Source organism: Spermophilus citellus (genome assembly GCF_964194105.1).
Source record: "Spermophilus citellus genome assembly, chromosome: 3".
Taxonomy (NCBI): domain Eukaryota; kingdom Metazoa; phylum Chordata; class Mammalia; order Rodentia; family Sciuridae; genus Spermophilus; species Spermophilus citellus.
In genome coordinates, this window is record NC_138184.1 from 18,927,767 (window position 1) to 18,952,536 (window position 24,770).

The following is a 24,770-nucleotide window of genomic DNA, read 5'->3' on the forward strand; positions in this document are numbered from 1 at the left end:
AGGGGGCAGGGGTTGTACTGGGAATTGAACCCAGTAACACTAGATCATCAAGTCACATCCTCAGCTCTTTTTTTAAATTTCTTTAAAAAAATTTTTTTTAGTTGTAAATGGATCTTTTTTTGTTTTTTAATATGTGGTGCTGAGGATCAAATCCAGGCAAGTGCTCTACCACTGAGCCACAATTCCAGCCCCATTCTTTCTTTTTTAAATTTTGAGACAGGACCTCGCTAAGTTGCTTGAGTCTCGCTTTGAACTTGTGATCTTCCTGCCTCAACTTCCTGAGTCACTGGGATTACAGGCATGCGCTACTGTGCCTGGCTGTATTTGAAGCTTTTTACCCAACACAAGCACCCTGGATCTCTTGTCCCAGCGCATGCGCATGCACACAGAATCAAATATAATATTATCACATAGGCTTCGAAGTCAAACTGACTTCTGAAAGCCTTGTTATGGTTTTAAGCTTTAATAACCTCAGACATAAAGCTATGAATTTATAAGAAGCCATTTGAAAGTTTAATTATTTAAATTTCCTTTTTCTTTTTGCCCTGAGAAGGCAAAAGTTGACAAAAAAATGTAAAAGTTATTCAGAGTTCACAAAATCTAATTAACATAACGAAAATTTAAATAATTAATTCCAAATTACGTTTCTTGCAAATTCCTGGCTTTATTCTTCACAATTTCTGAAGGTATTAACTTTAAAACTGCACCAAGATTTCTGGGAAAGATTACACAGCTGTGAACTCTCAGTGAAGCTTAACCTGGAACGAGGCCTCTGCTCTTAGCCCTCTGAGTGTCAACCCTTATATATAACATAGGTATAATTACAGCACCTTGGCACCTGCATATCATAAGCCTTTGGAGGATGCTAGTGTTATGATTATTGCTATCACTTATATGGTGTGCCATATAAAAACCAAACAATTCCTGGTTTAACCAATGCTTGGATGTTTTGGTTGTTTCCAATTCTCCAATATTAAATATCATGTTGAATAAACTTCCTAAAGTTTAAAGCTAAAGTCTTTGAGGGATTTTCAGCATTTGGTGTGACTATTAGTGTCCTCTGTTTTCTTATGAAGAATTAAGCCCAGAGAGGAGCTGGGCCCTGAGTTCAACAGGAGACTGGGCCTTCATCTCAGTCTTCTACCTCTAACACAAAGCTCTGCCTACTTCCCTGGGCTGTTCTGTTTTTTTTTTTTTTTTTCTTTTTTAAAAATGCCCCAGAACCCAACCCCTAGTTGAGTCCATCAAGTCTAGGGAGAGGAAGCTCTGGATCCCAGATTCCCCAGACTGGTTCCCAGAAGACAGTGTCCCCTCCCTAGAACACAGTGTCCCCTCCATACATGGTGATATGAATTTGGCCTGCATGATATGCCTAGCCTTCCTGTACTATTTTTAGCTCATGTGGGTTTCCTGCAGTGACCCATTCCAGCCTCCAGGGCCTCAGATTTGGAAGCTCTGGGCAAGGCAGTGGGTAGTGACCAGGGAACCCAAGTAAATAGTTCTTTCCTGGAGCCTGAAACCCCTGGGATGGAGGTTGATTTCTAGGGAAGATGTGGGTAGTCACAGAGGCAGGCTGGGATCCAGGGCATCAGGGACTCAGCCTGGGATAGGGGTTGGAGATGGATGGCCTGGGCCTGTGACATAGAGGCTGGGGCCTGCTGAGAGGTGGCTGCCTCTGTACTTGTTGGGCCAGGGCCTGGCCCAGAATAGCTCTGAGGCTGAACTGGGCCAGGTCTGGATCAAACCTGCATGCTCATGAGCTTGTGCTTGTGTGTCAAGAACCTAACATACAGGAGAGTGCCTGCATGGTGCACATAGCTCTGCCAGTTTGGGGGTGTTAGTCTCTGTCTCCAGAATCATAGGCACCACTGATATATGCATGTTTTTCCTCTAAAGCAGGCAGTTTCAGTCTGTGTCATAGTAGATGAACACATGATTTGTACACGTGTGCCCATAAATGGAGCTGCCACTATAGAGTTGGGCAGCACAGCAGTTTGCCGGTGGATTTAGCAGTGGATGGGTCCACATGGCACCACATCCCCTGACTGTGGAATTGTGTGTGTGTGAATATCTGTGAGGGGATAGGCAGAGGCACTGTGCTGAAAGGGGCCACAGGCAGGTAGACCCAGTGGAGCCTGTCTTGAGGCTCACAGGCCTTGTCTGGCCCCAAGCCAAGGATGCACTTGGAGAGACTGGTTAAGTCTTGCCCGTTTTGGCAGATGATAACAGTGGGTTTGCAATGCCTGTGAGATTGCCCAGGAAGTTGAGGAAGACTGGTCTCCAGTCCAGGGCTCAGCCTTCCAATCTCCCTATGTGGCTGAACAGGAAGTCTACACTCTGGGGAGGAAGCTGAGAGAGCTCTTCTACTGGAGACCAGGAAGCCTATACATGTATAGGCAAGGAAACTGAGGCCTAGAGAGGGGAGGGGCTGACCCAGAGACACCTGGCACAAGACCAGATAGGTCCTGCTCAGGGCCCTGCCCCATCCACCCCTTTTTCACAGATCATCAGGTCACTCACTCCTCATGAGGTTATGGCCACTCTCTAGTCCTTGCCCTCTCCTACAAGCCCCAGAGACCCTTGCCTGTCTGCACCCATGTCCTAGAGGACTCGTAGACCCACTAAAAATCTTACTCATCTAGAATCTGCCATGCCTTCTGGTAGAGTCCCACATAACCCTGTAACAAGTGGCCCATGGCCATACAGCAAGAAGAAAGTAATGCAAGTTTTCCCACACCAAGTCTCTTTCCAGAACACTCCTGTCTCCCACAGGGGGCCCACAGATAAGGCCTTGGAGGCCTGTTTAGAACTTGAAGCCTCAGTTTATTTCCACCTGCTGGGCTGTGGTTCCACCTGGCCATGCTATAGACTCAGGGAGACCCTGGGGCAGGCCCCTGCCAACCACTGGCAACACCCTGAGGCACACCTGACTAATTCCCTGAAATAGGTGAGCAGCCTAGGCAGGGCCTCCTTGTTTGGGGAAGACTCTTGAGGATGAGGACCCAGGACAGCAATATGGGAGGAGAGGGTAGGGTCCCTGGAAGCTTGTGGGTCACCCAAGGCAGGGATCCCTCCAAGCCTGAGAGTATTATAGCTTGGCAGAACTTTAGGTCTCATCTAGAAACAACCCAAGGAAGCCAGGGTAGCTGGGGTTGGCAGGCTCCATGCCCCAAATTACCTCCAGTAGGGTCTCTCTTCAGCCTAGCTGGATAGGAGATCCTGCCACTTACTGTCTCAGACTTGAGTAGGGGGCTGGTGAGTCATCCTTTCTGCCCTCCCCCAGCCCACCTGTAGACTCTAGGCCTCTTTGCTGTGTTCATGGCCCTCCAAAAGGGCAGAGGTAGCTCAACAAGGCTGGTCAGCCCGTGGAGCTCAACCACTGAAGACAGAGGGGAACCAGGCAGCAGACGGAAGATTTCTGTTACAGGTTTGAACCACAGCCCTCCTCCTCCAGGAAGATCGGTCGTGACTAGTCTTCCCTCACATTTTTCAAGGTCATAGGTCTTGGCTTCAAAAACTGCGGGCTAGCTCACCGCTGTACGGGAAGTGGGGGCAGGGGACTTTCCCCAAGGTCGCCCAGACAGGAGCAGTGGCTGGAGGACGCCTAGTTCAGTGGCTCGCTTGAATCCTCTCTAGGCTCAAAGTTTCACGAATCCACCCAGTGCTCCGCTTGGGGCGGCCTTGGGGACTCAGAGCGGGTCAACAGTGTCACTGGGCTGTAAACCGGGCTGCAGAGAGCCAGAATCCGTGGGCGAGGAAACCGTAACCGCCTCCGGAACTCTGCCGGCCGTCCTCAGGAGTCTTTGAGGGAGGCCAGGAGAGGCGGGCCAGGGTGGGGACGTGGGGTGCGAGCGGGGCGAGCGCCAGGCCAGAGCGGGGCGCCACCTCCGTCGGCGCCGCCAGATGCCTTCTGAGCCTAGCAGTCGCCGAAGACCAGGCGAGAGACCCCTGGCGCAGGTAGTTGGGACACCGGCCCCGCCTCCCCGCGAGCCCCACCCCGAGCCCCTCCCCTGGAGGGGCGGGGCCGGCGTGCGGCGTGCGGGCTGCGAGGAGCTGCGCGGGTTCTCCTGAGGCGCCCGCCCCGCCAGGTAAAGGCGCGTGTCTGGGGGCGGGGTCCGCTTCGGAGCCTCTGCTTGTCCGGGTGGGTGCCCTCGAATCCCCTGGCCGCTAGGTCGCGGTCCCTGCGCGACTCTGACTCCTGCTGCGTTCACACCCGGGCAGTCCATCCAAGTTTGTCTGAAGATCCCCCCAATCTCCGCCCCAGCGAGGTTTCTGGAGATGTCCTACCTGCCTCGTGGCCACCCGGCTCCGGATTAGGGACAGGGCGGGGACAGCCCCACGGGGCCGAGCACAGCACAAGCACAGTGTCCAGGGCCCTGGCCAGGACTGTTTTGCAGGAGGCTGCCAGAAGGAGGTGATACTGGCTGTCCCCCGGGCTGAAGGGCCTAACAGAGAAGTTGAGATGGTGGTGTTGCCCCCCTGGGAACCGTGTGGACAAATGCACGACGGCTGGAACAGAATCGTGAAACTCCAGTGACCTGAGTGTGCCCAGGCAGGCAGAGGAAGGAGAGCTGGACTGCAGAGCCAAGAGACTTCCAGAGCAAGAAGCTTGGAGCACCGAGGGCAGAGGACAGGTGCTGCTGGGAGAGGAGGGGGTGGAGATTGTGAGTGGCAGGTGTGAGAGTTCCCTGCACTTTTCTTGGGCAGTCGCTTTCTGTACTGGGGTTGCTGGTTGATTAAGGGGCCTCCAGGCCAACCCAGGAAAAGGCCTGCACAGCAGGCAGAACAGCCTGCCTGTCCAGACCAGGAAATACCAGAGTGAGTGCCATGACAGGGTGCGGCTGAGGGGCCTGAGGAGCCAGACCTGGGAGAAGGCAGGGCAGCCCCAGGGACCCTGCTTGGAAGCAGGTTGGTGTGGACAGAGGCCAGGAATGCAGAGAGCCAGCAAGCCACAGGGGCAGTAGTTGATTCACCTGTGCATGCCAGGACTGGCCAGTTTTGTCCTGACCCCACCCCATCCAGTCTCCTGGGGTCAAAACACCAGGCTGGGCCTGCCAGGAACTCACTGTGTGCCTTGGGTGAGTCACCCAGCCTCTCTGAGCCACTTAGCTTAGGTGAGCTTGGTGGGGTAGGGAATCAGAGGCCTGTGTCTGAGCCTTGTAAGTGCTCTACAGTGTATCTCTGGACCCTCCCTTCTTTCTTGGGCCTCAGTTTTCCCATCTATAAATCCTGCATAGCCTGCAGCTGAAGAACCTTTGAACTGGAGGGAGGGAGAAGGTGAGGAGGTCATGCTCTTGAGCAGAAAGGTGTGGAATGGGTGGTAGGGTTAGGGCTGGGGAGGGGAACACTCCTGTTTCACCCCCCTGAAGTTAAGTTTTAGCCCCTCCTCCCCTGCGGATGCACACACTCATGCACATTCATGCCTGGCCTCACCCTTACCCTCACACCCTTATCATAACTTCCAAGATGAATCTCAAAAGTCTCTGGCTTGAGAGTAGGGCCTCTCCCCTAGGAGCCACCACACCAGGCTCCCAGCCCCCAATGCAGCCCTCCTCCACCCACCACCTCATGGCCGTGCTTAACTTCTGCCCTTTCCTCTGCTGTATGACTTGCTTTCCCAGAGTTAGAGATCCATTTGTGGCCATGGGCTTAGAAGGGCGTCCAGAGTTAATGGCTATCAATTTGAGTTTATAGTGATTTTTGGCTACTTTGGGGAGTAAGGAGCTGAGGACAGTCTCCCTCAGTGAAACTTTGCTCCACACTTTGTAATTTTGAGGGGTGACTAGTTTGCACTGGGTAGAGAAGCCTCTCCTGGGGGAGCAACTGAGGTCTGTGTCTTGCATCAAAGTAGTTCAAGGCCAGGGGGATAGACTGTCCATTCCATTTTTTTCTGGGAACATGGATGAGGGTCATGTGGGCCCAGGACACATTTGCCAATCCTGAAATCCCTGACTGGGCTCTCCTGGTCTGCCTGGAGCCCCCTATGTCCCTGGGACTGGGGCTGCCACAGAGACCGGCAGAAGTGGCTGCAGCTGGCTGTCTAGTTGCTTCCTCTTCCTGCCTCTCCCTCCCGAAGCCTCACCCTCCCAAAGCAGCAGCAGCAGGAAAGGTGGGGCAGGAATGCCTGGGCCAGAGTTCTGAAGCACCCACACAACTCTGCTCCAGAGCCAAATCTGCCAGAGTCCTAGGCTCTACCAGGGCCTGTGACACCCCATGGCATTCTTGGGGTTGGTTGGGGAAGGTAAGACCCCTTCCCATTTGCCCTTTTGGGTCTGCCCATCATTGACTGCTCGAATGATGTCTCTTACCCCAGGTCTGCCAATTCCAAAGCCTCAGAGGGTCAGGACCAGGGAGAGAGGCAGTCTGAGGCCTTGGGCCAAAAGGCCCTCTCCCTTTCTACCCTGAGGTACTGGACCAGGTTGTTTGGGCAGATGAACTTCTTTGCTGGGTGAGGGCATCAATGTTTGGTGGGGGAAGGCTTAGAGGTCACAGTGTGGCTGTGGGGATTGGTTAAGGCCAGGACCTCCCCCTGCCTCTCCCTCCAGCCAAGACACTGCGTTCACAGGTGACCCCTGCTTGCTTGGAGGCCCTCCCTCCCTGCAGGGAGCCTTAAGGCTGAAGCCTACCTATTTGTCTACTCCAGCAGCTCCCACCTCTTGAGTGGGACCTACCCAGGAGGCTCAACCTGTTTGGAGGGGGCAAAGAGGGTCTGGGCTCTTCTCCATGCTGACCTTTCTCATTGCTGAGCACCATCTCTGCAACTATCACCAAGTTCATCTCCCAAAGTGTGACTTTGGTCCTACCACTACATTGTTCTGAGTTCACTGTGGCTCTCTGCAGTTTACAGAGGTAAAGTGAGGTTCCTCTGTTGGTCAGTTAGGGTGCTGCTTGGTGGGCCACCTTCAGAAGCTGGATTGCACTCTCATGTTCTTCAATCTATGTGTTGTGTTCTATCTTCTTCATTTCTTACCCATCTGCCATGGCTCCCCTGTTCTATCAGACCTCTCCTGGCTTATGCAACACTGTTGGGTGACAGGGAGCCCAGGGCCATGGCCTCAGGGATAAGATTTGGCTCCTTTGACAACATGTCCCTGTTTTTAGAGATGGCAGCATCCCTCAGTAGAAAGGTGGCTAGGTCAGAGCAACACTACATAGTACCCTGGGCACTTGGGATCCATGGCTGGTGTCTGAGCAGGGAAATGAGCTTGAAGAGGACGTGCCCTTTTGGGTAGAAAGGGATGCTTCCTTGGGCAGCTGAGCCCTCTCTCCCACTCCTTCCATCCCCCTCAGCTTGCCCAGTCCGAGAATAGGGCAGACATCAGTGGCCAGTTCACAAAGCCCTTGAGATGACCTGTGCTCCTGGCAGTCCTGCTAATCCTGTCTGGCTCTTATCTGTGCTCTACCTAGGAGACCCTGAAACCAGCACCCTGGTCATGTGCGGCCCTGAGGAGGCGGCCCTGCTGCGGCTGGAGGAGGTCTTCTCAGCCACTCTTGCCCGCATCAACAACCTTATTCTCCAGCCTCTGCTCTCCACCGGTGAGTCTAGGCACTCTGTGGGAAGGGCAAGGGACATAAGATGGCCCCAGGGACAAGAGGTCAACCTTGTTGCACCCTCTGAACCAACCGTAGCTTTCTCAGTATGAAATGGAGTAGTGACTCTTGGTATCTTCTGAAAGAACTGGAGTCCTTGCTCCTAATTCCTACAGGAGTCCTAAGAGGCTAGACCATGACCCTAGGTTGAAGCCTATATCTTTCTGTGCATAGAGATCAAATTCCTTTTCTCCCAGGGCATAGGCCTGGAGATAACCCTCTGCCCCGGTTTTCATCTTGTTCCTACCCAAGGGTGCCTGCCCTGATGAGAAGGCAGATGCCTTTTTGTTGTTGTTTATGGACCTTTATTTATTTATATGTAGTGCTGAGAATTGAACTCAGTGCCTCACACATACCAGGAAAGTGCACTACCACTGAGCCCCAGCCCCAGCTCCCAGATGCCTGGGTTTTACTTCCATCTTGAGTCCTACTTGCTAAGTGACCTTGGGCAGGTACCTTCCTCTTGGGGCTCTCTTTGTGAAATGGCCCAGGAGTGACTGCTGACCCTATAGACTCCACATTATGGATGTGAGAAGTCCAGGGGAATTCAGAGACTCAGGGAGCATTAGCATATTCAGTTCCCTGGATTCTCAGGGTTACCTTGATTAGTGAGGAGATAGACACATCCACTCCTTGAGGGTGCTCTGGGCTGCTCCAGCCTGCCCTTCCCCTGATGAGCTTTAGAGGGCACTATTCCTGTCCCAGGACCCCAGACATGCAGAACTCCTCTACAGCACAGGGCTCTGTCCACTGCTCACAGAGAACTGTGCTCCCTCCCCAGACCCAGAGTCTTCAGATCCCCAGGACAGAGAATGCCTGCGGCTCCTTCAACAGCTGCACAAGAGCTCCCAGCAACTGGGGGAGGTGACTGAGGACAGTCTGTACTCCCTATGGGAGAGGCAACGCCACCCACGCTCCTTTGGCTTGGAGTCCCTGCTGCTGCTGCGCAGTGCTGACCTCGTCATGCAGGTCCACATGGAGTAAGACCACCAAGACGGCCTTGGTGTCAGAGTACCCCCTGGCATTAAGGCTCACCTGGGGTGGGGCTCACCTGGGCTTGGATGTTTGCCTGATGATGACAGGCTGGACACTTGAGAAATGAGCCTTGGGGCCTCACTGGGAACAAAACTGTGAGTCAGCTGTCTTGTTGGGTGAGGACTGGAGGTCACCCGTGCCCACAGCCAGACCCTAAAGGCATAGCTACTCCAAGGGTGGCATTTGTGGACCCCACAGGGTGGTGGCTTGGGTTTGGAGGTGGAGGCCGAGCTTTCAGGGTGTGCCCCTGTGCTGTCTGCAGGTACATCGAGTCCTACACGAGCTGTTTGGTGGTACACGCCTTTCACAAGGTGGCAAAGAGCAAGAGGTGAGCGCAGGGCTGCTACTGCAGAGGACCCTGGGGTAGGTGGGGTGTCCCCATTGCCACAGCAGCAGGTAGCACAGCCCACCCCTCATCCTGAAGGGCTCCTGCTCTAACAAACCTACCCAGTGTACAATGGGAGAGAGAGAGAGGGCTGGTGAGGCCAGGAGCAGAATCTAGACACCCACTTTTGAGGGTAGCTCTGGAGCAGGAAAGGAGGGTGTTCCTACTCATGAGTGGATGATTGTAATCGGGATCCCTTCCCAAGCTGAGCTGCTGCTACTAAACCCAGGAGGGGCACCTCAGGCACCGTGTTGGTCTGATAGAGTAGAGGTTTGGAGTCTGGGGCTGGCCCTGGTATCTGGGGGAGTCGTCCTGGCAGGGAGGTGATGGAGGTGGGTGTGGGAATGGAGCGTTGGGTGAAGGTGGTGTGTGACTCTCTCTCTGCACACAGTGTGTACTGGCGTGGACGACAGAAGGTACTACGGCAGATCCTGACAGGCATGGGCTGTGAGGGCTCCTTGGGCACCACACTGGCCCAGGCCCTCCGCCAGCCCCTTACCCAGCACGTGCAGCAGTACGTGCTCTTCCTGCTGAGCCTCAGGGACACCATTGGGGAGGTGGGTATCAGCGGGTAGCCTTTGGGGAAGCTAAGGGAGGGGAGAAGCAGGGCCCAGGCTCAGGAGACCCCGATGACACTCAGGGGCCTGAGTTTAAGAAAGACCCAGGCAAGCCTAGGGTTTGGAGGGAACTTAGCCCTGCCCTGGGGAAGGGGTTTGAGGACGTGGCTCTGCTGTAGGGATTTTTAATGGGTCACAAGCCAGCCCTGGGTGTCTGAGGCATGTGACCTTGCCCTGGGGGAACCAGAGAGAATTGTGGGCTGGTATGAGGACACATGGCCCCAGGGCCACTCTGGTCTTGACTCCTCTGGAAGCATCTTCATACCCTCTCCCCAGAAGAAAACTGAATTGTCAGAGAGAAAAGGACAATCCTTGGCCTGGGTTCAGGTCTCTGACCAGCCTCTGTCAGGACAGGGCCAATATGGCCATCACAGGTGGAGGACGGTTCCAACAAGCCTCCTATACCCTCATTGTCTGCTCCGTCCCACTGCAGCGTCACCCTGCCCAGGAGCTGGTGATGCATGCAGTCACCATCTTCGGGAACCTACAGTCTTTCATGGGTCAGGCATTGGACCAGGCTGTGGCCACACAGGCTCTCTGGCACACCCTGAGTAGCCAGCTGAGGGTGAGTTTGGGGCCTGAGGGGTGGCAGCGAAGGGGTTTCCGCATTGGACATAGGGACAGGGCCGCTGGGTGGCTTGAGCTGCTTGTTGCATGCTCCTTGCCTATTTCCCAATCTAGAAGCTGGGTTGGTGGGGGAACAAGGTGCTGTGAACCATCTTCATCCATCTGCTAAGCAGCTCCTGGGCTGGCCCTGCCTGGCTCTGGGGAAAGGTGGTCAGCAGACTAGACTCTCTCCAGTGTGTCACCAATCACACCTCTGTGCCCCTGCCACTATATCATGGCCTGCCTCTGCTAGAAGGAGAGACCCTGTGCCCTGAGGGAGTGGCAGACGGGGGCCCAGTATAGAGCATTATAATAGGGGACAAGAGCTACTGCAGGGAGTCAGGGCTTGAGGGTAGTGTGACCCGTGGCCCAGGGATGGGGTGTGGGAGAGGACACAGTGAAGCTTCAGGAGAGAGGCCCTGCTGCGCTGCTGGGAGAGCCCAGGAATGACCACGATCGCAGAGCTCCAGCACTGGTCACTGAACCCAGGGTCACTCCAGTCCACTACGGGAGGCCCCTGGGAGGAGTCTGGGCAGCAGGGCAGGGGTGTTTCATCCTTGCTCCTCCTTCCTCGCCTCTCCAGGATGTGCTCTGCACCCCTACCCACCGACTCCTGCAAGACAGCCAGGATGTCCCTGTGGTGGTCACCCCTCTACGGGCTGAGCGTGTGCTGCTCTTCGATGATGCCCTCGTCCTGTTGCAGGTTGGGGTGGGGCTGACCCCAGTGGGGTGCTGGAGTCTGGTTGAAAAAGGAGTGGGAAAGGGACAAGCAGCTGAGACTGAGGGCATGGACTTGGGAAGGGGGGAGAGACAGAAAGGCCAAGGGCTGAGGAGGGGCGCTTGGCCAGAGCCATCGCTGATGGAGGGGCTCACAGGAACGCTGCCAAGGTGCGTCCGGCTTCAGCCGCCCCCCTGATGCCTTGGTTGAAGCTTTCACTTTGGCTTCCCCATAGGGAAAGTGGGCATTGTTGAGAGTAAGTGTGTCTGCTTAGTTCCCTTCATACTCAAGAGAAGATCCCCAGGGGAAAGGCTGCGTGAGGAGGCTCCCAAGGAAGAACCCCGCAGAAGCAGCTCTGGGGCTCTCGACATTGCAGAAGTCAGGAGGGAGCTAGACCTGGGTTTTGGTAATTGTTACATGGCAGGAACCTTGACCCAACTCATATTGCCTTTGTGATATCCATGGCACTGTCCCCTTTGTCCTCAGAATGTCAGCATGGAGCTCCCCTTGCAGACAGGGAAGCCAAGGCCTGGGAGGGATGCTACTTGCCCAACCCCAGCCCTGTCTCCTGAAGCCTGGTTTCGGACTTAGTTTGTGTATGCGTTGCCTCTGACTTCTGTGTGCCAGAGATGTTGCCCCTAACTGAGCCTGCCCTTTCCTCCCCTGGGCCTTTGCATATGTCATTCAATGTTGCTGCTGGACCTTCTCTTTTCCTTGGCATGTGTCTGCAAATTCCTTTTAGCCCTCATCCCTGGACTCCTGCTCCTCCTCTTTCTGGCCATGGAGCCATGAGTGGCCTTCCTAGGCCAAGTGGGAGGTCACAGGACAGACTCTTCCCAAAGGAAGGGACTTTTCTGTCTAAGTCAGAGCAAGAAGGCCTTCCAGGTAGAAGGAACAGCATGAGCAAAGTTCAAGAGTGAGGAAAGTTTGGGGCCAACTAAGGACCCTGTGTTGGTGGCGTGGTATGATGCTAGGTTTGAAGAAGGTGAGGGCTAGGGCTAGGGCCACAAGAACCTGGAGTGGTCTCTGGAAACTTCCACATTAGGCTCAGCCATGGGTCTCCAACTCCCAGGCAGGAGAACTCAGAGACCCTTCCAGCAGGGGCTGACAAGGTCCAGGCTGTATTTACAGACCACTCTGATAGCCACAGGGGAGAGGGAGGCTGGTCCTGGGTATCTGGCCAGGCCCTGAGGCAGGAAAATAAATGGAGGAGCTGCCCTGAGAAGAGGAACAGACTGCGCAGAGAGAGATTCAGTGCTGGGCATGCTGCACCAGGCAGCCTGGAGCCACCCAGGTGTTCATGCGTAGGGCAACCTGAGCAGAGGGCAGGTGAGCACCTGTCCATCTTCTTCCAGGGCCACAATGTCCATACCTTTGATCTGAAGCTGCTGTGGGTGGATCCTGGGCAGGACAGGTGAGCACTCCCCTCTGCTGACACCCCTCATCTTCCTTCCCTCCACTCCCTGACATATGTCCACACCTTAGGACCTCCCCCATGTCCTCCTGGACGGAACTGGGGCCTATTCATCACCTCTCTCTGTCTAGGTACACGTTCCACCTCCTCACACCAGAAGAAGAGTTCTCCTTTTGTGCCAGGGACCCCCAGAGCCAGGTGAGTGGGGAGAGCTGTGACCTGGGGGCTGGGAAAGGGAGGACCCTTAGAATAGGGGCCCGAGGTGATCCCTACCCTCGTCTCTTCCAGTCTCCTGGGCACCCCTGAGGGAGCAGACAGGGATCTTGGTCTGGGAGGGCTGCAGGCGACAGCGAGGAACAGCAGGTGGAGGTGGAGGGGGTGCAGCCTGGAGCTGCCCCAGAAGCTGTCTTTAAGGGAACACCCACAGCAGTGGCCTGTCCTTGCTTCCCTGTCCCTACCAGGTGGTCTGGCAGTGGAAGGTGACCCAGGCCGTGTGCCAGGCCCTACGTGGGAAGAAAGACTTCCCGGTGCTGGGGGCGGGCCTGGAGCCATCAGAGCCTCCTGTCTGCCGCTGCGGAGCCTACACCTTCCGCGCTGAGGGCCGGCTCTGCCAGGCGACCTACGAGGGCGAGTGGCGCTGGGGCAGGCCCCACGGCAAGTGAGTGACTGCTCTCTGGGCTGGACCTGGCAGGGGCCTGAGGGCCAACGGGACCCTGGTGGACCTCGCAGCCTCCGGGCTGTATGTCCATGAGTCTGTTCTATTTGCCCCTCAGAGTTTCTCTTAAGTCCTCTTGAGTAGGTCCTGGCCTGCAGTAAGTCTGTGCCAAATAAAATCTCAATGGTGACATTGGAGAGCAAGGGCCTGCTGCCAGGGGCCTGGCCTGCAGGGGCTGCAGTTGCCACTGCTTCTTAGGAGGGTGGGCAAATAATTCTCCTGTCTACACAGCTCTGTCTGGTGGTGACCAAGAGGCCTGACCACCTTCTTGCTCCACAGGTCCTTTTGAGGATCATCTGGGCAAGAGTTTTCACTCAATTTTATAGGTGCAGAAACTGAGGCCCAGGGACTGCCTTGACTTGCCCAGTCACAGGTCTACAAGACCCCACAAGCAGGCAGGCCTATGGTCCCAGGCTTTGCCACAGCTGGGGAAACTTTCCATTTGGGGTTGAAGAAGGGACCCAGAGAGGAGAAAAGACTTGTAAAATCATTCTCTCAAGCATAGCCATAGTTTCTAATACACGACCTCCTTCCTGCAAGAGCTGAGTGGCTTATGAACAAAGAGACCCCCCACCAAAAAAAAAAACAAAAACACAATCAGTACTCTATCCAAAGAAGGGAGGAGGGGGGCCAATGCCACACTGACTAATAATGTTTAGCTTGAAGTTGAAGTTTAGCTCAGAGCTTCCTGTTGGTCAGGGCAGAGGGAGCTAGATGTTTCCAGGAGTGTCGTGGGAGGTGCCCATGAGGCTGCTGGTGCCGTTGAACAGGAGTGGAGAGAGCGGAAGGGGTGTTCTGGGCGGTGGGGGTGGGGATGGGGGACTACTGACCATCCCCACAGATCCTCCCTCTCTGGTTTTGTCTGCACATAGGCTGCACCCCCGCTCCATCTTCCTTCCTGCCACCTCCACCAAGGTGTGGGGTATTGGGTGGGGGGGGTCTTAAAGCAGAGACAATAGGGCTGGGAGGAGGTGGAGTCCAGGCGAAGGGAGATCCAGGGGCTCTGGGGAGGGTCGGCCTCTTACAGAGTCTCTGGCTGAGGCTGTTGAGTATGGATCTGGTGGGCCCCATGTCATGGACCTCCACTGTGTTCCAGGGGAACCCTGAAGTGGCCGGATGGACGGAATCACGTGGGGGATTTCTTCAAGGGCCTGGAGCAGGGGTAAGGCTGATGGAGACTGAGGCTGCAGTGTGTATGCGTAGGGAAGGGGCTTCAGTCTCTGTGCCCAAACCTCCAGCAGGAGTGTAGGGACCATATGGCCCAGCTCCTGTCATTGTACCAAGGGGAAGCCTTGGTACCAAGGCTCCTGACAGGGGCGTCTCAGCAGGGGCTCGCAGAGGAGTGATTCAAGGCCAGGCTTCCCAGGCTTCATGGTGTGCGTGACAGAGAGAGAGGTGTCCTGATGCCTTGAAAGAAGAGTGGGGGCTGTTCTCCCTGTTATCTGAGGCGGTTCCTTGGGGACAGGGACACCCTGAGTGGCATGGTGTGGCTGTGCCCCGAGGTGGCCCTTGGGGCTGACTCCCCTCCCCCCACACCCTCAGCTTTGGCATCCACCTGGTGCCCCAGGCCTCTGAGGACAAGTTTGACTGTTACAAGTGCCACTGGCAGGAGGGCAGCATGTGTGGCTACGGCATCTGTGAGTAAGTGGCCCCGGCTGGTGGGGGTGGGGTGGGCTTGTGGGAGGGTGAGTCCTGGGCCCAGCTGTGAGGCAGGGCCAGCTGTTGGTGCTGCTCTCCAGGTATGGCACTGACGAGGTGTACAAGGGCTACTTCCAGGAGGGCCTGCGGCATGGATTTGGGGTGCTCGACAGTGCACCACAGGCGCCCCAGCCCTTCAAGTACACAGGCCACTGGGAGAAAGGCCAGAGGAGTGGCTATGGTGTCCAGGAGGACAGTGACAGGTGAGTGCTCACAGCCACCACCCAGGGTGAGGGGCAGAGAAGATCCTCACAGGCCAAATAGTCTCAGGCTCCCTGTGTGCTCCCCGCGTTCCTTCAGCGTCCGCCACCTCTGCCACATTCCCTTGGCTGCTGCTGAGGCTTAGGCCGAGGGAGACTGACCATCCTGACTGCAGGGCCCGCCAGTTCTGGAGTCCTCTCTGTTAGAGAGGAACCTCTAACCTGGTCCCATTGAGGAACTGAAAGTCTTCCAGGCTCTCTGGGTGGGACAGAGCTGCAGGTCCTTGGCCTGGCATTGAGACCACACCTAACCTTCTGATCTGACCCCTGCTAGGCCTCCCATGCACCCCCAGCCTCTCGGGACCACTGACCGTCCCCACAGATCTGTTGTGCGCTCCTCCCTCCCTGGTTTTGTCTGCACATAGGCTGCACCCCCACTCCATCTTCCTTCCTGCCACCTCCACCAAGAAGTCCCCCAGGATGCCCTCCCCAGGCAGGCTTCCTCCCCCCCTTCACCCTCTGTTCCTCTTGGGGATTCTGACCTCGCCTGCCCCTAAGTCGGAGTTGAGTGGATTCAGATATGTCACTGCTCCTAAACTGTTCCCCCGCCTAGCACACAGAGGTGCTCCGTAAGATTCTGATCCAACTCTGGCCATACCCTCTCTTTCCCCAGGGGTGAGCGCTACATTGGCATGTGGCGGGCTGACCAGCGCCATGGCCCAGGGGTTGTGGTCACTCAGGCGGGTGTCTGCTACCAGGGCACCTTCCAAGCGGACAAGATGGTGGTGAGTGGGGTGACCGAGCTCCCAGTAGCCTCAGTAACCTACATCTGCAGGCTCCTCACTGGACTCCTAGCTCCAGGCTACCTGCCCCCCTGCTTTGTAGGATCCTCAAGGGAACCCTGCATGTTGATGTCATTATCCTAGCATAGGAATGAGGCTAGAGCAGTCAGAGGACCTGCCCATGTCACATCCTACTGAGCAGCAGAGCTGAGGCTCAAACCCAGGTCCCCAGAGCTTGGTCCCTCAGCTCTCCCCTCTGCCTTGCCTGAACCCGACAGGTGCTTGGTGTGTGGTAGGCTGTGGCCTATGGCTGTCCTTGTTATTATGACTTCTTTGTTTATGTTCCGCTTTGTTCCGAAAAGCATTAAGGAAAACCTACAGATAAAAAGAAAAGGCAAGAATAGGTACAAAAAATAGATTTACAACCAAGTTGAACACAGACTGTCCTGTTTGGCTCTGAGCTTCCTGACCGCTGCTGTGGCAGGGAAGCAGGGGCGTGCTGCTCTTCCTGAGCTCCCAGGGGTTTCCTGCAGAGGGGGTGAGCAGCCAGGTCTGTTTAGGGGAACCCCAGGATGAAGTCCATGGGGCTGGTGCACAACCGGCCAAGGGTCAGTATCCCACTTAGGCACAGTCCTGGGAGAGGGTGACAGGGCTTAGAGCCCCTCTCTCCTGGTGTCAATGTCCACTTCCCATCTTTACCATCCCTCCCCCTCCCCCTCCCCGTGTCCGGCCCATCTTACTCACCCTCCCTGTTCCCCATGCCCTCCTTCCAAGGGCCCAGGCATCCTCCTCTCTGAAGACGACTCCCTGTATGAGGGCACCTTCACCAGGGACCTGACGCTCGTGGGCAAGGTGAGGGCCCCTGGGACCTTGCTCCACACCCTGCCAAGGCCCTGAGTGGCATCTCCTACCTCTGTCCTAGAGCCCAGAGCTGAGAGTTCAGGCAAAGGGTGGAGCAGGAATGGAGGGCCCTTCCTTTGCCTCCACGGGGGCGGGGGTGGGGTGCAATGACCCTGCCATGGAGTCACAATTTGATTCTGGAGCAACCTAAGAGGGGACTGGAGAACTTGCCTCATGTCCAGAGGATGCTGGTGGTCTCTGGCTGTGTCCCCTCAGTGACCCCTAGTTCAGAACACCTGGCTTCTACCATCACCAGTGCCCTGGGCTGCAGACCCTGGAGACACTGTCCTTTGTGTGTTCCTGCCCAGGCTGCCTCAGCAGAAGGCAGCGGTGCCCTGCTGGGGCCCGTGGAAGTGTAGGCCCTTTAGGACAAGGACAGGAGGGCACCCCTGGTGTATAAAGGGTGGACATGGGGGTGCTGTGTGGGACAGCCCCATGCAGCCAGGAGTTGGCCCTCCCCAGCCCCTCAGTGCCAGTCCTCCCTATTCTCCTCTGTGGGTCCCTTCTCCACCTTTCATCCCTTCCTGCTTTGAGAGGGGGATGCAGCTGTTGGTGGGGGCTCCTGCAGAGCATTCAAGCCCTCAGGGAAGGAGCAGATTGAATGCCCCCTCGGTCTGCAGCCTGTCTGACCCAGATGGACAGGCGTGAGGCCTGTCATCATGAGGTAGAAGCTGGACATACAGACATCCCTGCCTCCCTCTCCTGGCTCCCAGGGCAAGGTGACCTTCCCCAACGGCTTCACCCTGGAGGGCTCATTTAGCAGTGGGTCAGGGAAAGGACTGTATACACAGGGAGTGCTGGACACGGCTGCCCTCCCACCAGACCCAAGCAATATCTGCAAGAGGTAAGAGCCTGGCCCGCCTGGCCCACTAGGGCCTGTCTGTGTGTGTCTGTTTTCACCCCCAAGGTTCAGGTCTCAGTAGATGGGCGTAGTCCTCCAGAGAGCCGAAGGCAAACGACCCTCCAGTCAGAAACTCTTGGAATCAAGAGCTGTGTGGAGATAACTCCATACACCATAAAACAGGAGAAAAATGTTAATCGTAGAATTCGCTTTGATCCTGATCTTTTCTTCTAGAAAGGGTACAGTTTACAAACCAAACACAATAAAAAAGAAAGAAAGAAAAAACAATGAGTTGCTCTTAAAAGACAGGGATAGACAGATAGGTACTACAACAGTTAGTTGAGCTCTAGCCTGGCTCAGAGTTCCCCGGCAGCCAAGGTGAAGAAGGAGATTTGCTACATGGATTAATTGTCACTGTCAAGCGATATTTTTGGAGGGGAAGAGACTTTTTTTTTCCCCTATACAGACAGAGTTCTTCCTTAGAAAACTGTAATCCGAGCAGTGAATTGCCAAGTCTGCTGAGAAACACTTGGGCATGTGTGAGAATCGGTGTGGATGGAGGTTTTAATGAGCCGTGGTCCCAAGCAGCAATGAGATGTAGAGAGGGATACAGCTGACTCGTGGACTCACCATCCCTGCATGCTGCCTCTCTGACAGCAGGAGCTGGGGTAGACAGCAACCCCTAGGGGCATGTCCAGAGGACAGGACTCTGTTAGTCACAGTCCATTAGATGCACACACAGGCGTCAGCCTGTTGGCCAAAGCAGGATCAACTGCAGGAAGGAACAGGCTGTGGAGGAGGATAGAGCAGGGGTCATGGCAGGGGAATCCTGGGCTTTGAGCACTGGTCTATCCTGGGTCAACACTCCCTTTCTGAGCTTGGCCTTAATCCTGGTCTCGATCCTCCCAGGATTCTGTATCCTGTCACTTCTCCATGGCAGAGTCCATTCTCTTGTCCTTCTGTCTGTCTGTCTCTCGGAACAGCACTGGAGGTTGGCACTGCCCCTCTCAGGGCCTGGACAGGGTCCTGCCCACTTCAGCTCCACCTCTTTCCTGTCTCCCGACATCACAGGCAGCTGGGTCTGGGCGCCTTCCCCGTGGAGAGCCGCTGGCGGGGAGTCTACAGCCCCTTCTGGCACTTTGTGATTGCCGACTGCCCTGGAGACCTGCAGGAGGCCCTGCTGGGCTTCCACGTGCAGAGCTCGAGGGAGCTGCGCAAGTCCCAGGAGTACCTGTGCTGTGAGAGGTGAGGGCCGCAGTGCCCGCATGCGCGTGCCCGTGGGGCAGAGGGCCGGGGAAGGCTCCCTGGGGGCTGGGTGTGGGTGAGGGACGCTGTGCATGGTGCTGCCCAGGAGCCACCCCAAGGACAGTTCGGGGAATGTGGAAGACATCCTAGAGGAGTTATTGCAGCACCGGGAGCCCAAGGCCCTGCAGCAGTACCTCAGGAAGGTGAGGGCCCTGGGATGGGCAGCCCACAGGGAGGCCTTGCTCTCACTGGGTCCTGCTGGGGAAGGTTTCCGTTTCTCATGGCAGGGTACCGACCAGAGGGGACAGGCCTGTGGGCCCTTTGTCCTCAGAGGGCCACAGTTTTCTGTCTGTGAAATGGGAGCAGCTGGGCCTGTGGCACTGCTGCTCTGGGTGTTGAGTGCCCGCTATCTCTGCACTGGCCCAGGCTCTGAGCAATTCGCTGCACCCCCTGGGAAAGCTGCTCCGGACCCTGATGCTGACCTTCCAGGCCACCTATGCGGGTGTTGGGGCCAACAAACACCTGCAGTTTCTGGCCCAGGAGGAGGTGAAGCATCATGCCCGGGAACTCTGGGCTGCCTACAGGTAGGTGAGCTCTGAGGCACACGGGGCCAGCCACTGCCTCCCCTGTGCCCCGGGCCTGCTCCTCCCTGCAGTATCTCTTCCTGATACCCTGATAGCAATGGTGCCTTTACCTCAGGTCTGATCCAGCAAAGAGCCAAGGGGTTAGAGATGACAAGGGCCCCACTGCAATCCTCAGCTAGAGTCCAAGCCCCACGTGGCCCTGGGTAGCTCCAACCTCATTGCAGGCCCAGCCTGGTCCGGAAACTCGGCACCATCTCTGGTCGCAGGCTAAGCTGTGGCCCCATCAAACATTTTGCAAAGAGGCCTTGGATGCTGCAGTTCCTCTGCTACTGGGGCGCAGGACTCTGGCGACATCCTCTAACTGCAGCCTGATGACTGCTGGGCCATGAGAGGGTGACACTGCAGGCTCAGTGTCCCTGGTTCTGGGATATAGAGCCACCTGCTTTCACCTTGGTGGCTGAGAGGGTGGAGCTTCAGTTCTGTGGTGGTGGCAGCCATGCCATGCCCTCTCGTTGGTTTGCAGGGGTCTGCTGCAGGTTGCCTTACAGCGCAAGGGCCAGGCCCTAGAGGACGAAGATGAAGAGACAAGGTGACCAGCCCTGGCCACTGCTCCTGGGGCCTCCCTCAGGGGATAGGGGGGAAATGTTGGGCATCCATGCTATTGACCAAGCAAGCATTGTGTAGTGATTCTTTGTGAATCACAGTGAAATGTGGGAAAAGAAGTGAGGGAAGGAGGATCTCACAGATTCAAATGAGTCGACTGAGAAAATCTTGGGGAGATTTTCTAGGGAATGTCAAGGCTGGAGGCAGGGGCAGCATGGTGGGAGTGGGGAGCTCAAGCACTGATATTCCCACCTGCCAGGCCTCAACCTCCCACTGTCCCCAACCTGTTCTGGTTTCTCCCAGGGACCTCCAGGTGCATGGATTGATGCTGCCCCTCGTGCTGCCCAGCTTCTACTCAGAGCTCTTCACGCTCTACTTGCTTCTTCACGAGAGGGAGGACGGTCTCTACAGCCAGGGCATAACCCACCTGAGCCTGTTTCCCGACACCAAGCTGCTGGAGTTCCTCGATGTGCAGAAGTAAGCCTCCCTATGCCACCTTAGCCAGTGCTCTAGTGGAACAGACCATACGTACTCGACTCACACGGTCCTCAACCAGAAGCAGGGCTAGGTTTATTGGCTCACATACTACAGAGTTCTAAGGTAATGCATTCAGGTGTGGCTGGATCTAGGTGCTCAACCACAACACAAAGAGAAGCCCCCTTTTCTTTCTCTGTTTCTTCTCTGACTCTCCTTCGGGGTGACAAACATGGCAGTAGCCTCTTGAGGGTTATACCCTCCCAGCTCAGTCCCCTCACTGTCCACATAGGTATTTCCTTCCCAACAGCTCCAGCAGAGCACTTGGAGTCCCTCACTGGCTTAGCTTGAGTCTTGAGCCCACCATGAAAAGCAGGTATCAATGACCAGGCCAATAGCTACCATGAAGGCTGGGCAAGGTTGAGTGCTCTGGGCACTTGGAGAGTCGGGGAGGGGAAGTCCCTGGTAGCAGGTCAGACAGGTATTTGCCATTCCTGGGGGCCTCCCTTCTACCCTATCCCTTGTCCTTTTTCTCTCTAAAACATTGACACCATGAGTAACTAACCCCCAGTCACCATTGAGGTGCTTGGCCACGGTTCCTCCTCCTACACATGGTCTCCTTTGTCACACAGCAAGGGCTTCTGCCTCCAGGAATTCTGCTGGCCTCCCCTGGCCTTGAGTTCCACACATGTGCCTTGGGATTATTTTTTTTTTTTTGGTACCAGGGATTGAACTCAGGGGCACTCTGCCATGAGCCTCATCCCCGGCCTACTTTTGTATTTTTTATTTAGAGACAGGGTCTCACTGAGTTGCTTAGGGCCTCATTTTTGCTGAGGCTGGCTTTGCCCATCCCCCCTGTTTCAGCCTGCTCTTATGGACCCCTTCCCTTCCCCCAGGCTGTCCTCAGCCTCCCTGGGTGACAGCAGCCTTGCCCCCTGAGCTCAGCCCTGTTCTTCATCCTGGCAAGGCCTCCTGTCACGCTTTTTTTCAATTTCAGGCACCTGTGGCCCCTCAAGGACCTCAAGCTGACGACCAATCAGGTGAGAGGGTGGGCCCAATGCTGATGTTTGTCCAGGAAAGGCGGAGCTACCAGAGCTCCCTGGAGTCCCAGTGGCCGCCTGCCTCAGGATGGCTGTGAGAGGTGGAGAAAGATGAGGGAGGACATGCCAGGCTTCCTGCCTCATTCCACCTCCCGCGATGACCAGGCTCCAACACAGGCTCTGTCCCTTTCCTGCTGTGTGGCCCCCAGCCAGATGCTTGAACCCTGAGTTTCAATTTGCTCCCATGTAAAGGGAGCCACTTCCAGGCCCACCTCACAGGGTGGGTGTAGGGTGACAGGCACGTGAGACATTTGTTCCCAAAGCGTGTTCCTGACCAGCAGCAGCAGGACCATCTGGAACCAGATTCTTGGACCACCCCAGATTTGTTGAGTTAGAAACTGAGGGAGTCACCCAGGAACCTGTGTTGCAACAGGCCATTGGGTTTGGGAACCGTTGACTTGGTCCTTTGGGGTTGGGGGCATCTAGTGACTATGATTAGATCGATCCTCCCAACCCCCTGGAGCTGTTACCCCATTTGATAGTTGCATAAGTGAGGCCCACATGGAGCTGGGCCACTCAGCCCTCTGGATGGGGCTGTGCTAAAGTCAGTGATGGGGAAGGGACTAGGGGCAGCCTGAGCCCTGGGAATGAGGGCATGTCAGAGCAGGGACCTCAGCCTCATTTCAGTCTACTCCCCATACAGAGGTACTCGCTGGTCAGGGACAAGTGCTTCCTGTCTGCCACCGAGTGCCTGCAGAAGATCATGTGAGTCCCTGTCCTGGGGAGGTGGGCAGGGGACCTGGGAGTGTTGGGGGTCCCCAGCTGGGGCTGAACCCAGGGATCTTGACCTGAAGCCAGCCACCCTGCCACAGGACCACAGTGAACCCTCGGGAGAAGCTGGAGGTACTAGAGAAGACATATGGGGAAATCGAGACCACGGTGACGCGGGTGCTCGGCCAGGAGCACAAGCTGCCCATGGATGACCTACTGCCCTTGCTTGTCTACGTAGTGTCACGGGCCCGGTGAGTCCCAGCCAAGCTAGGTTCATGGTTGGGGTGGGGGTACAGGTGCAGCAGCCCCCTTGCACCCTGCCCAGATGGTCTGAAGTCTGTGAACATCATGATGCAGGTTTCTTGGTAGAGACAGATGCCCAGAAAGGGGAGGGTCCTGTGGGCACCAGAGATAGTGGGGATCACATCTGAGGTGTCCAGCCCTCTAGGCCAAGGCCCCGCCCCTTGTTCAGCTGTGCAGTGCCTCTCCATGATGCCGCCGTCTTCTCTCCCTCACTGTCTTGGGGTGGGTGTTCTCCAGAATTCAGCACCTGGGAGCCGAGATCCACCTGATCCGGGACATGATGGACCCCGTCCACATAGGAGGCCTGTATGACTTCTTGCTCACAGCCTTGGAGGTGAGGGATAGGACTATAGGCTGAGGTAGAAATGTGCTGGCCACAGGGACAGACCTCTTCCCTGCCCCAGACACCCTCAAGGGGATGAGCTCAGATTCGCAGCTCATGTGTTGTATTTCTGTGGAAAGGGTCCTCGAAGGTTCTGTCCTAGTTAAAAAGGGACTAAGACCTCTAGGTCACATCCCCAAGCTCAGAGCCCATTTTCCTTGCAGAAATGTGACTGAGGGCTGAGTAGGAGACACTTAGTCTGGACCTGGGAGGTGGGTGCCCTGGGCTTTGGGCCCCAGAGCCTGTGCGTGTGGCTGGGAGCAGGCAGGCCGGGGGCCCAGCCTCTCCTCTCTCTCCCCAGTCCTGCTATGAGCACATCCAGAAGGAAGACATGAGGCTGCGGCACCTGCCTGGCCACTGGGACTCCAGGGAGCTCTGGTAGCTCCGCCTTTCCGGAACAACATCAGCACCGAGAAGGCCACACAGACTCCCCGCAGGAACAGGCAGCGCCATCTGCTCCCGATCACCCAGGGCAAAGGGCAGGACGGGCCCTCGGAGGCAGCTCTTGGAGGAGATGGGCATTTTGTTTTTCAAGGCGAGATGCTGCTGCTGTCCTCCCAGGGTGAGGTGAGGGGCAACAAGTGAGGCCCCAGAGCGCATAGGTTTCCGTTGGTCACTAGCCCAGCCTCCGATGACCCTCTTAATCAGCAGCAGCTCCTAGTCTGGGGTGAGGAGTTGCTAGCTTTTCAGACTGAGTCTTGCTTCAGAGTTGCTGAGCCTCTCTGGGCCTCACGCTGCTGCCTGTCAAATGTGGGGGGAGGGTGGATGGCCCATAAAGTTCCTTCCAGCCACTCGCTGAATTCTGGAGTCCTTTCTGAAGCCAGCCGTTAGTTCGTGGAGCTGTTCGAAGGCTGTTTATTGGGTCTTTACCCCTCTAAGTATTCTTCTGGTGACCTGCCTCTTTCCCAGCTCTTCCCAGGGCTAGCTGGCCTCCCAGGGTGGGTGGCAGGAACGCTGTAGCTCCTCGCCAGCCTTCTGGGTGGCCTCTGGCAGGTGCTTGCCCTTCTGAGTGTGCAGTGGAGAAGGTGGACTTGGAGTCCCTGAACTGCCCTTGCTTGTCTGTGGTGTAAATGGCAGTAAAGGGTGGGCAGTAAACCCACATGGCTTGTCTTCCTGCCGGCAGACCCCAAGTGGCCCCGAGTTACATGCCTGAGGCCTCTGTTGGTATGTCTGGAAGGAACCTGAGACCAATCTGTGCCCTGGCTGATAAGCACCTGGAGCTCAGGACTCTCTGGAGTTGGGGAGCTTAGGTTTTATTTAGTTTCTCATGTGGAACCCCCAAGTGCAGGAGCTGGACCTTGGGGCAGCCTCATCCCTTCCTGGCCTCAGTTTCTCTTCCATCAAGGGGCTTGGGCCAGGTGATCTGCAGGATTTCCTGCTGCCCTAACAGTTGAGTGACAGTGGGCAGTGTGACAGTGCTCTGAAGTGGCCAGAAGGGGTGAAGCATGGCCAGAGGGTGAGCAGGGCCTGATGCTGAGCCCTGGGTCATAACCAGGGTTGGTCTCTGTTCCTGACTTCAGGTGTGCCTCCCACTGATCTCAGTCTGTGAGGGAAGGGCTGGAAGCCACCGAGAAAGCCACTTACCCCTGAGGGCAAGGCTGAGCCCCAGGGTCCCAGGGCAGGGGAACCCAAGAAACCTCAGAGATAGGGCAGGGCAGTGGGTGGAGAGACCCAGCTGGCCCTCTCACTGCTGCCTCCAGAGGAGCGAGAGAGGCTTTCTCTGGCTGGTTCCATTGAATGCACCAGCCTGAACAAAGGGCCTAGAGTTCTGGTTCTGCTAGGAACTTGTGGTGTACCCAAGAAAGTCCCCAGGAAGACACCTACCCCTAGGAACTCGTGACTCACCAGTACTTCAGTCGTCTTCAAC

At 56.1% G+C, this 24,770-nt stretch overlaps 1 protein-coding gene across 4 annotated transcripts; it reads left to right on the forward strand.

Annotated features, from left to right (window-relative positions):
- The first annotated feature begins 3,640 nt into the window (after positions 1-3,640).
- Positions 3,641-23,430, forward strand: ALS2CL (ALS2 C-terminal like). Of its 4 annotated transcripts, none has more exons than XM_081286233.1 (26): positions 3,641-4,634; positions 7,408-7,536; positions 8,372-8,570; positions 8,888-8,953; positions 9,402-9,567; positions 10,061-10,192; positions 10,817-10,936; positions 12,307-12,365; positions 12,497-12,563; positions 12,827-13,023; positions 14,177-14,242; positions 14,623-14,721; positions 14,820-14,981; positions 15,652-15,763; positions 16,535-16,612; positions 17,374-17,504; positions 18,573-18,746; positions 18,853-18,949; positions 19,173-19,330; positions 19,854-19,919; positions 20,237-20,410; positions 21,405-21,447; positions 22,151-22,212; positions 22,320-22,469; positions 22,759-22,855; positions 23,205-23,430. In XM_081286233.1, exons 2-26 carry the CDS (start codon positions 7,434-7,436, stop codon positions 23,283-23,285), a joined length of 2,859 nt encoding a protein of 952 aa, XP_081142359.1. In that variant the 5' UTR covers positions 3,641-4,634; positions 7,408-7,433; the 3' UTR covers positions 23,286-23,430. The 4 variants fall into 4 exon arrangements, with proteins under 4 accessions (XP_081142359.1, XP_081142362.1, XP_081142361.1 ...); XM_081286236.1 differs by lacking the exon at positions 3,641-4,634 and adding an exon at positions 5,253-5,277; XM_081286235.1 differs by lacking the exon at positions 3,641-4,634 and adding an exon at positions 6,382-6,406.
- The last annotated feature ends 1,340 nt before the right edge of the window (positions 23,431-24,770 follow it).

Bases quoted from the DNA above. Each gene is read 5' to 3' on its own strand.
- ALS2CL (XM_081286233.1), top strand. From the start codon at position 7,434: ATGTGCGGCCCTGAGGAGGCGGCCCTGCTGCGGCTGGAGGAGGTCTTC. The intron at 9,568-10,060 runs GTGGGTATCAGC...GTCCCACTGCAG, and splicing joins TCAGGGACACCATTGGGGAG to CGTCACCCTGCCCAGGAGCT. The intron at 13,024-14,176 runs GTGAGTGACTGC...ACTGTGTTCCAG, and splicing joins TGGGGCAGGCCCCACGGCAA to GGGAACCCTGAAGTGGCCGG.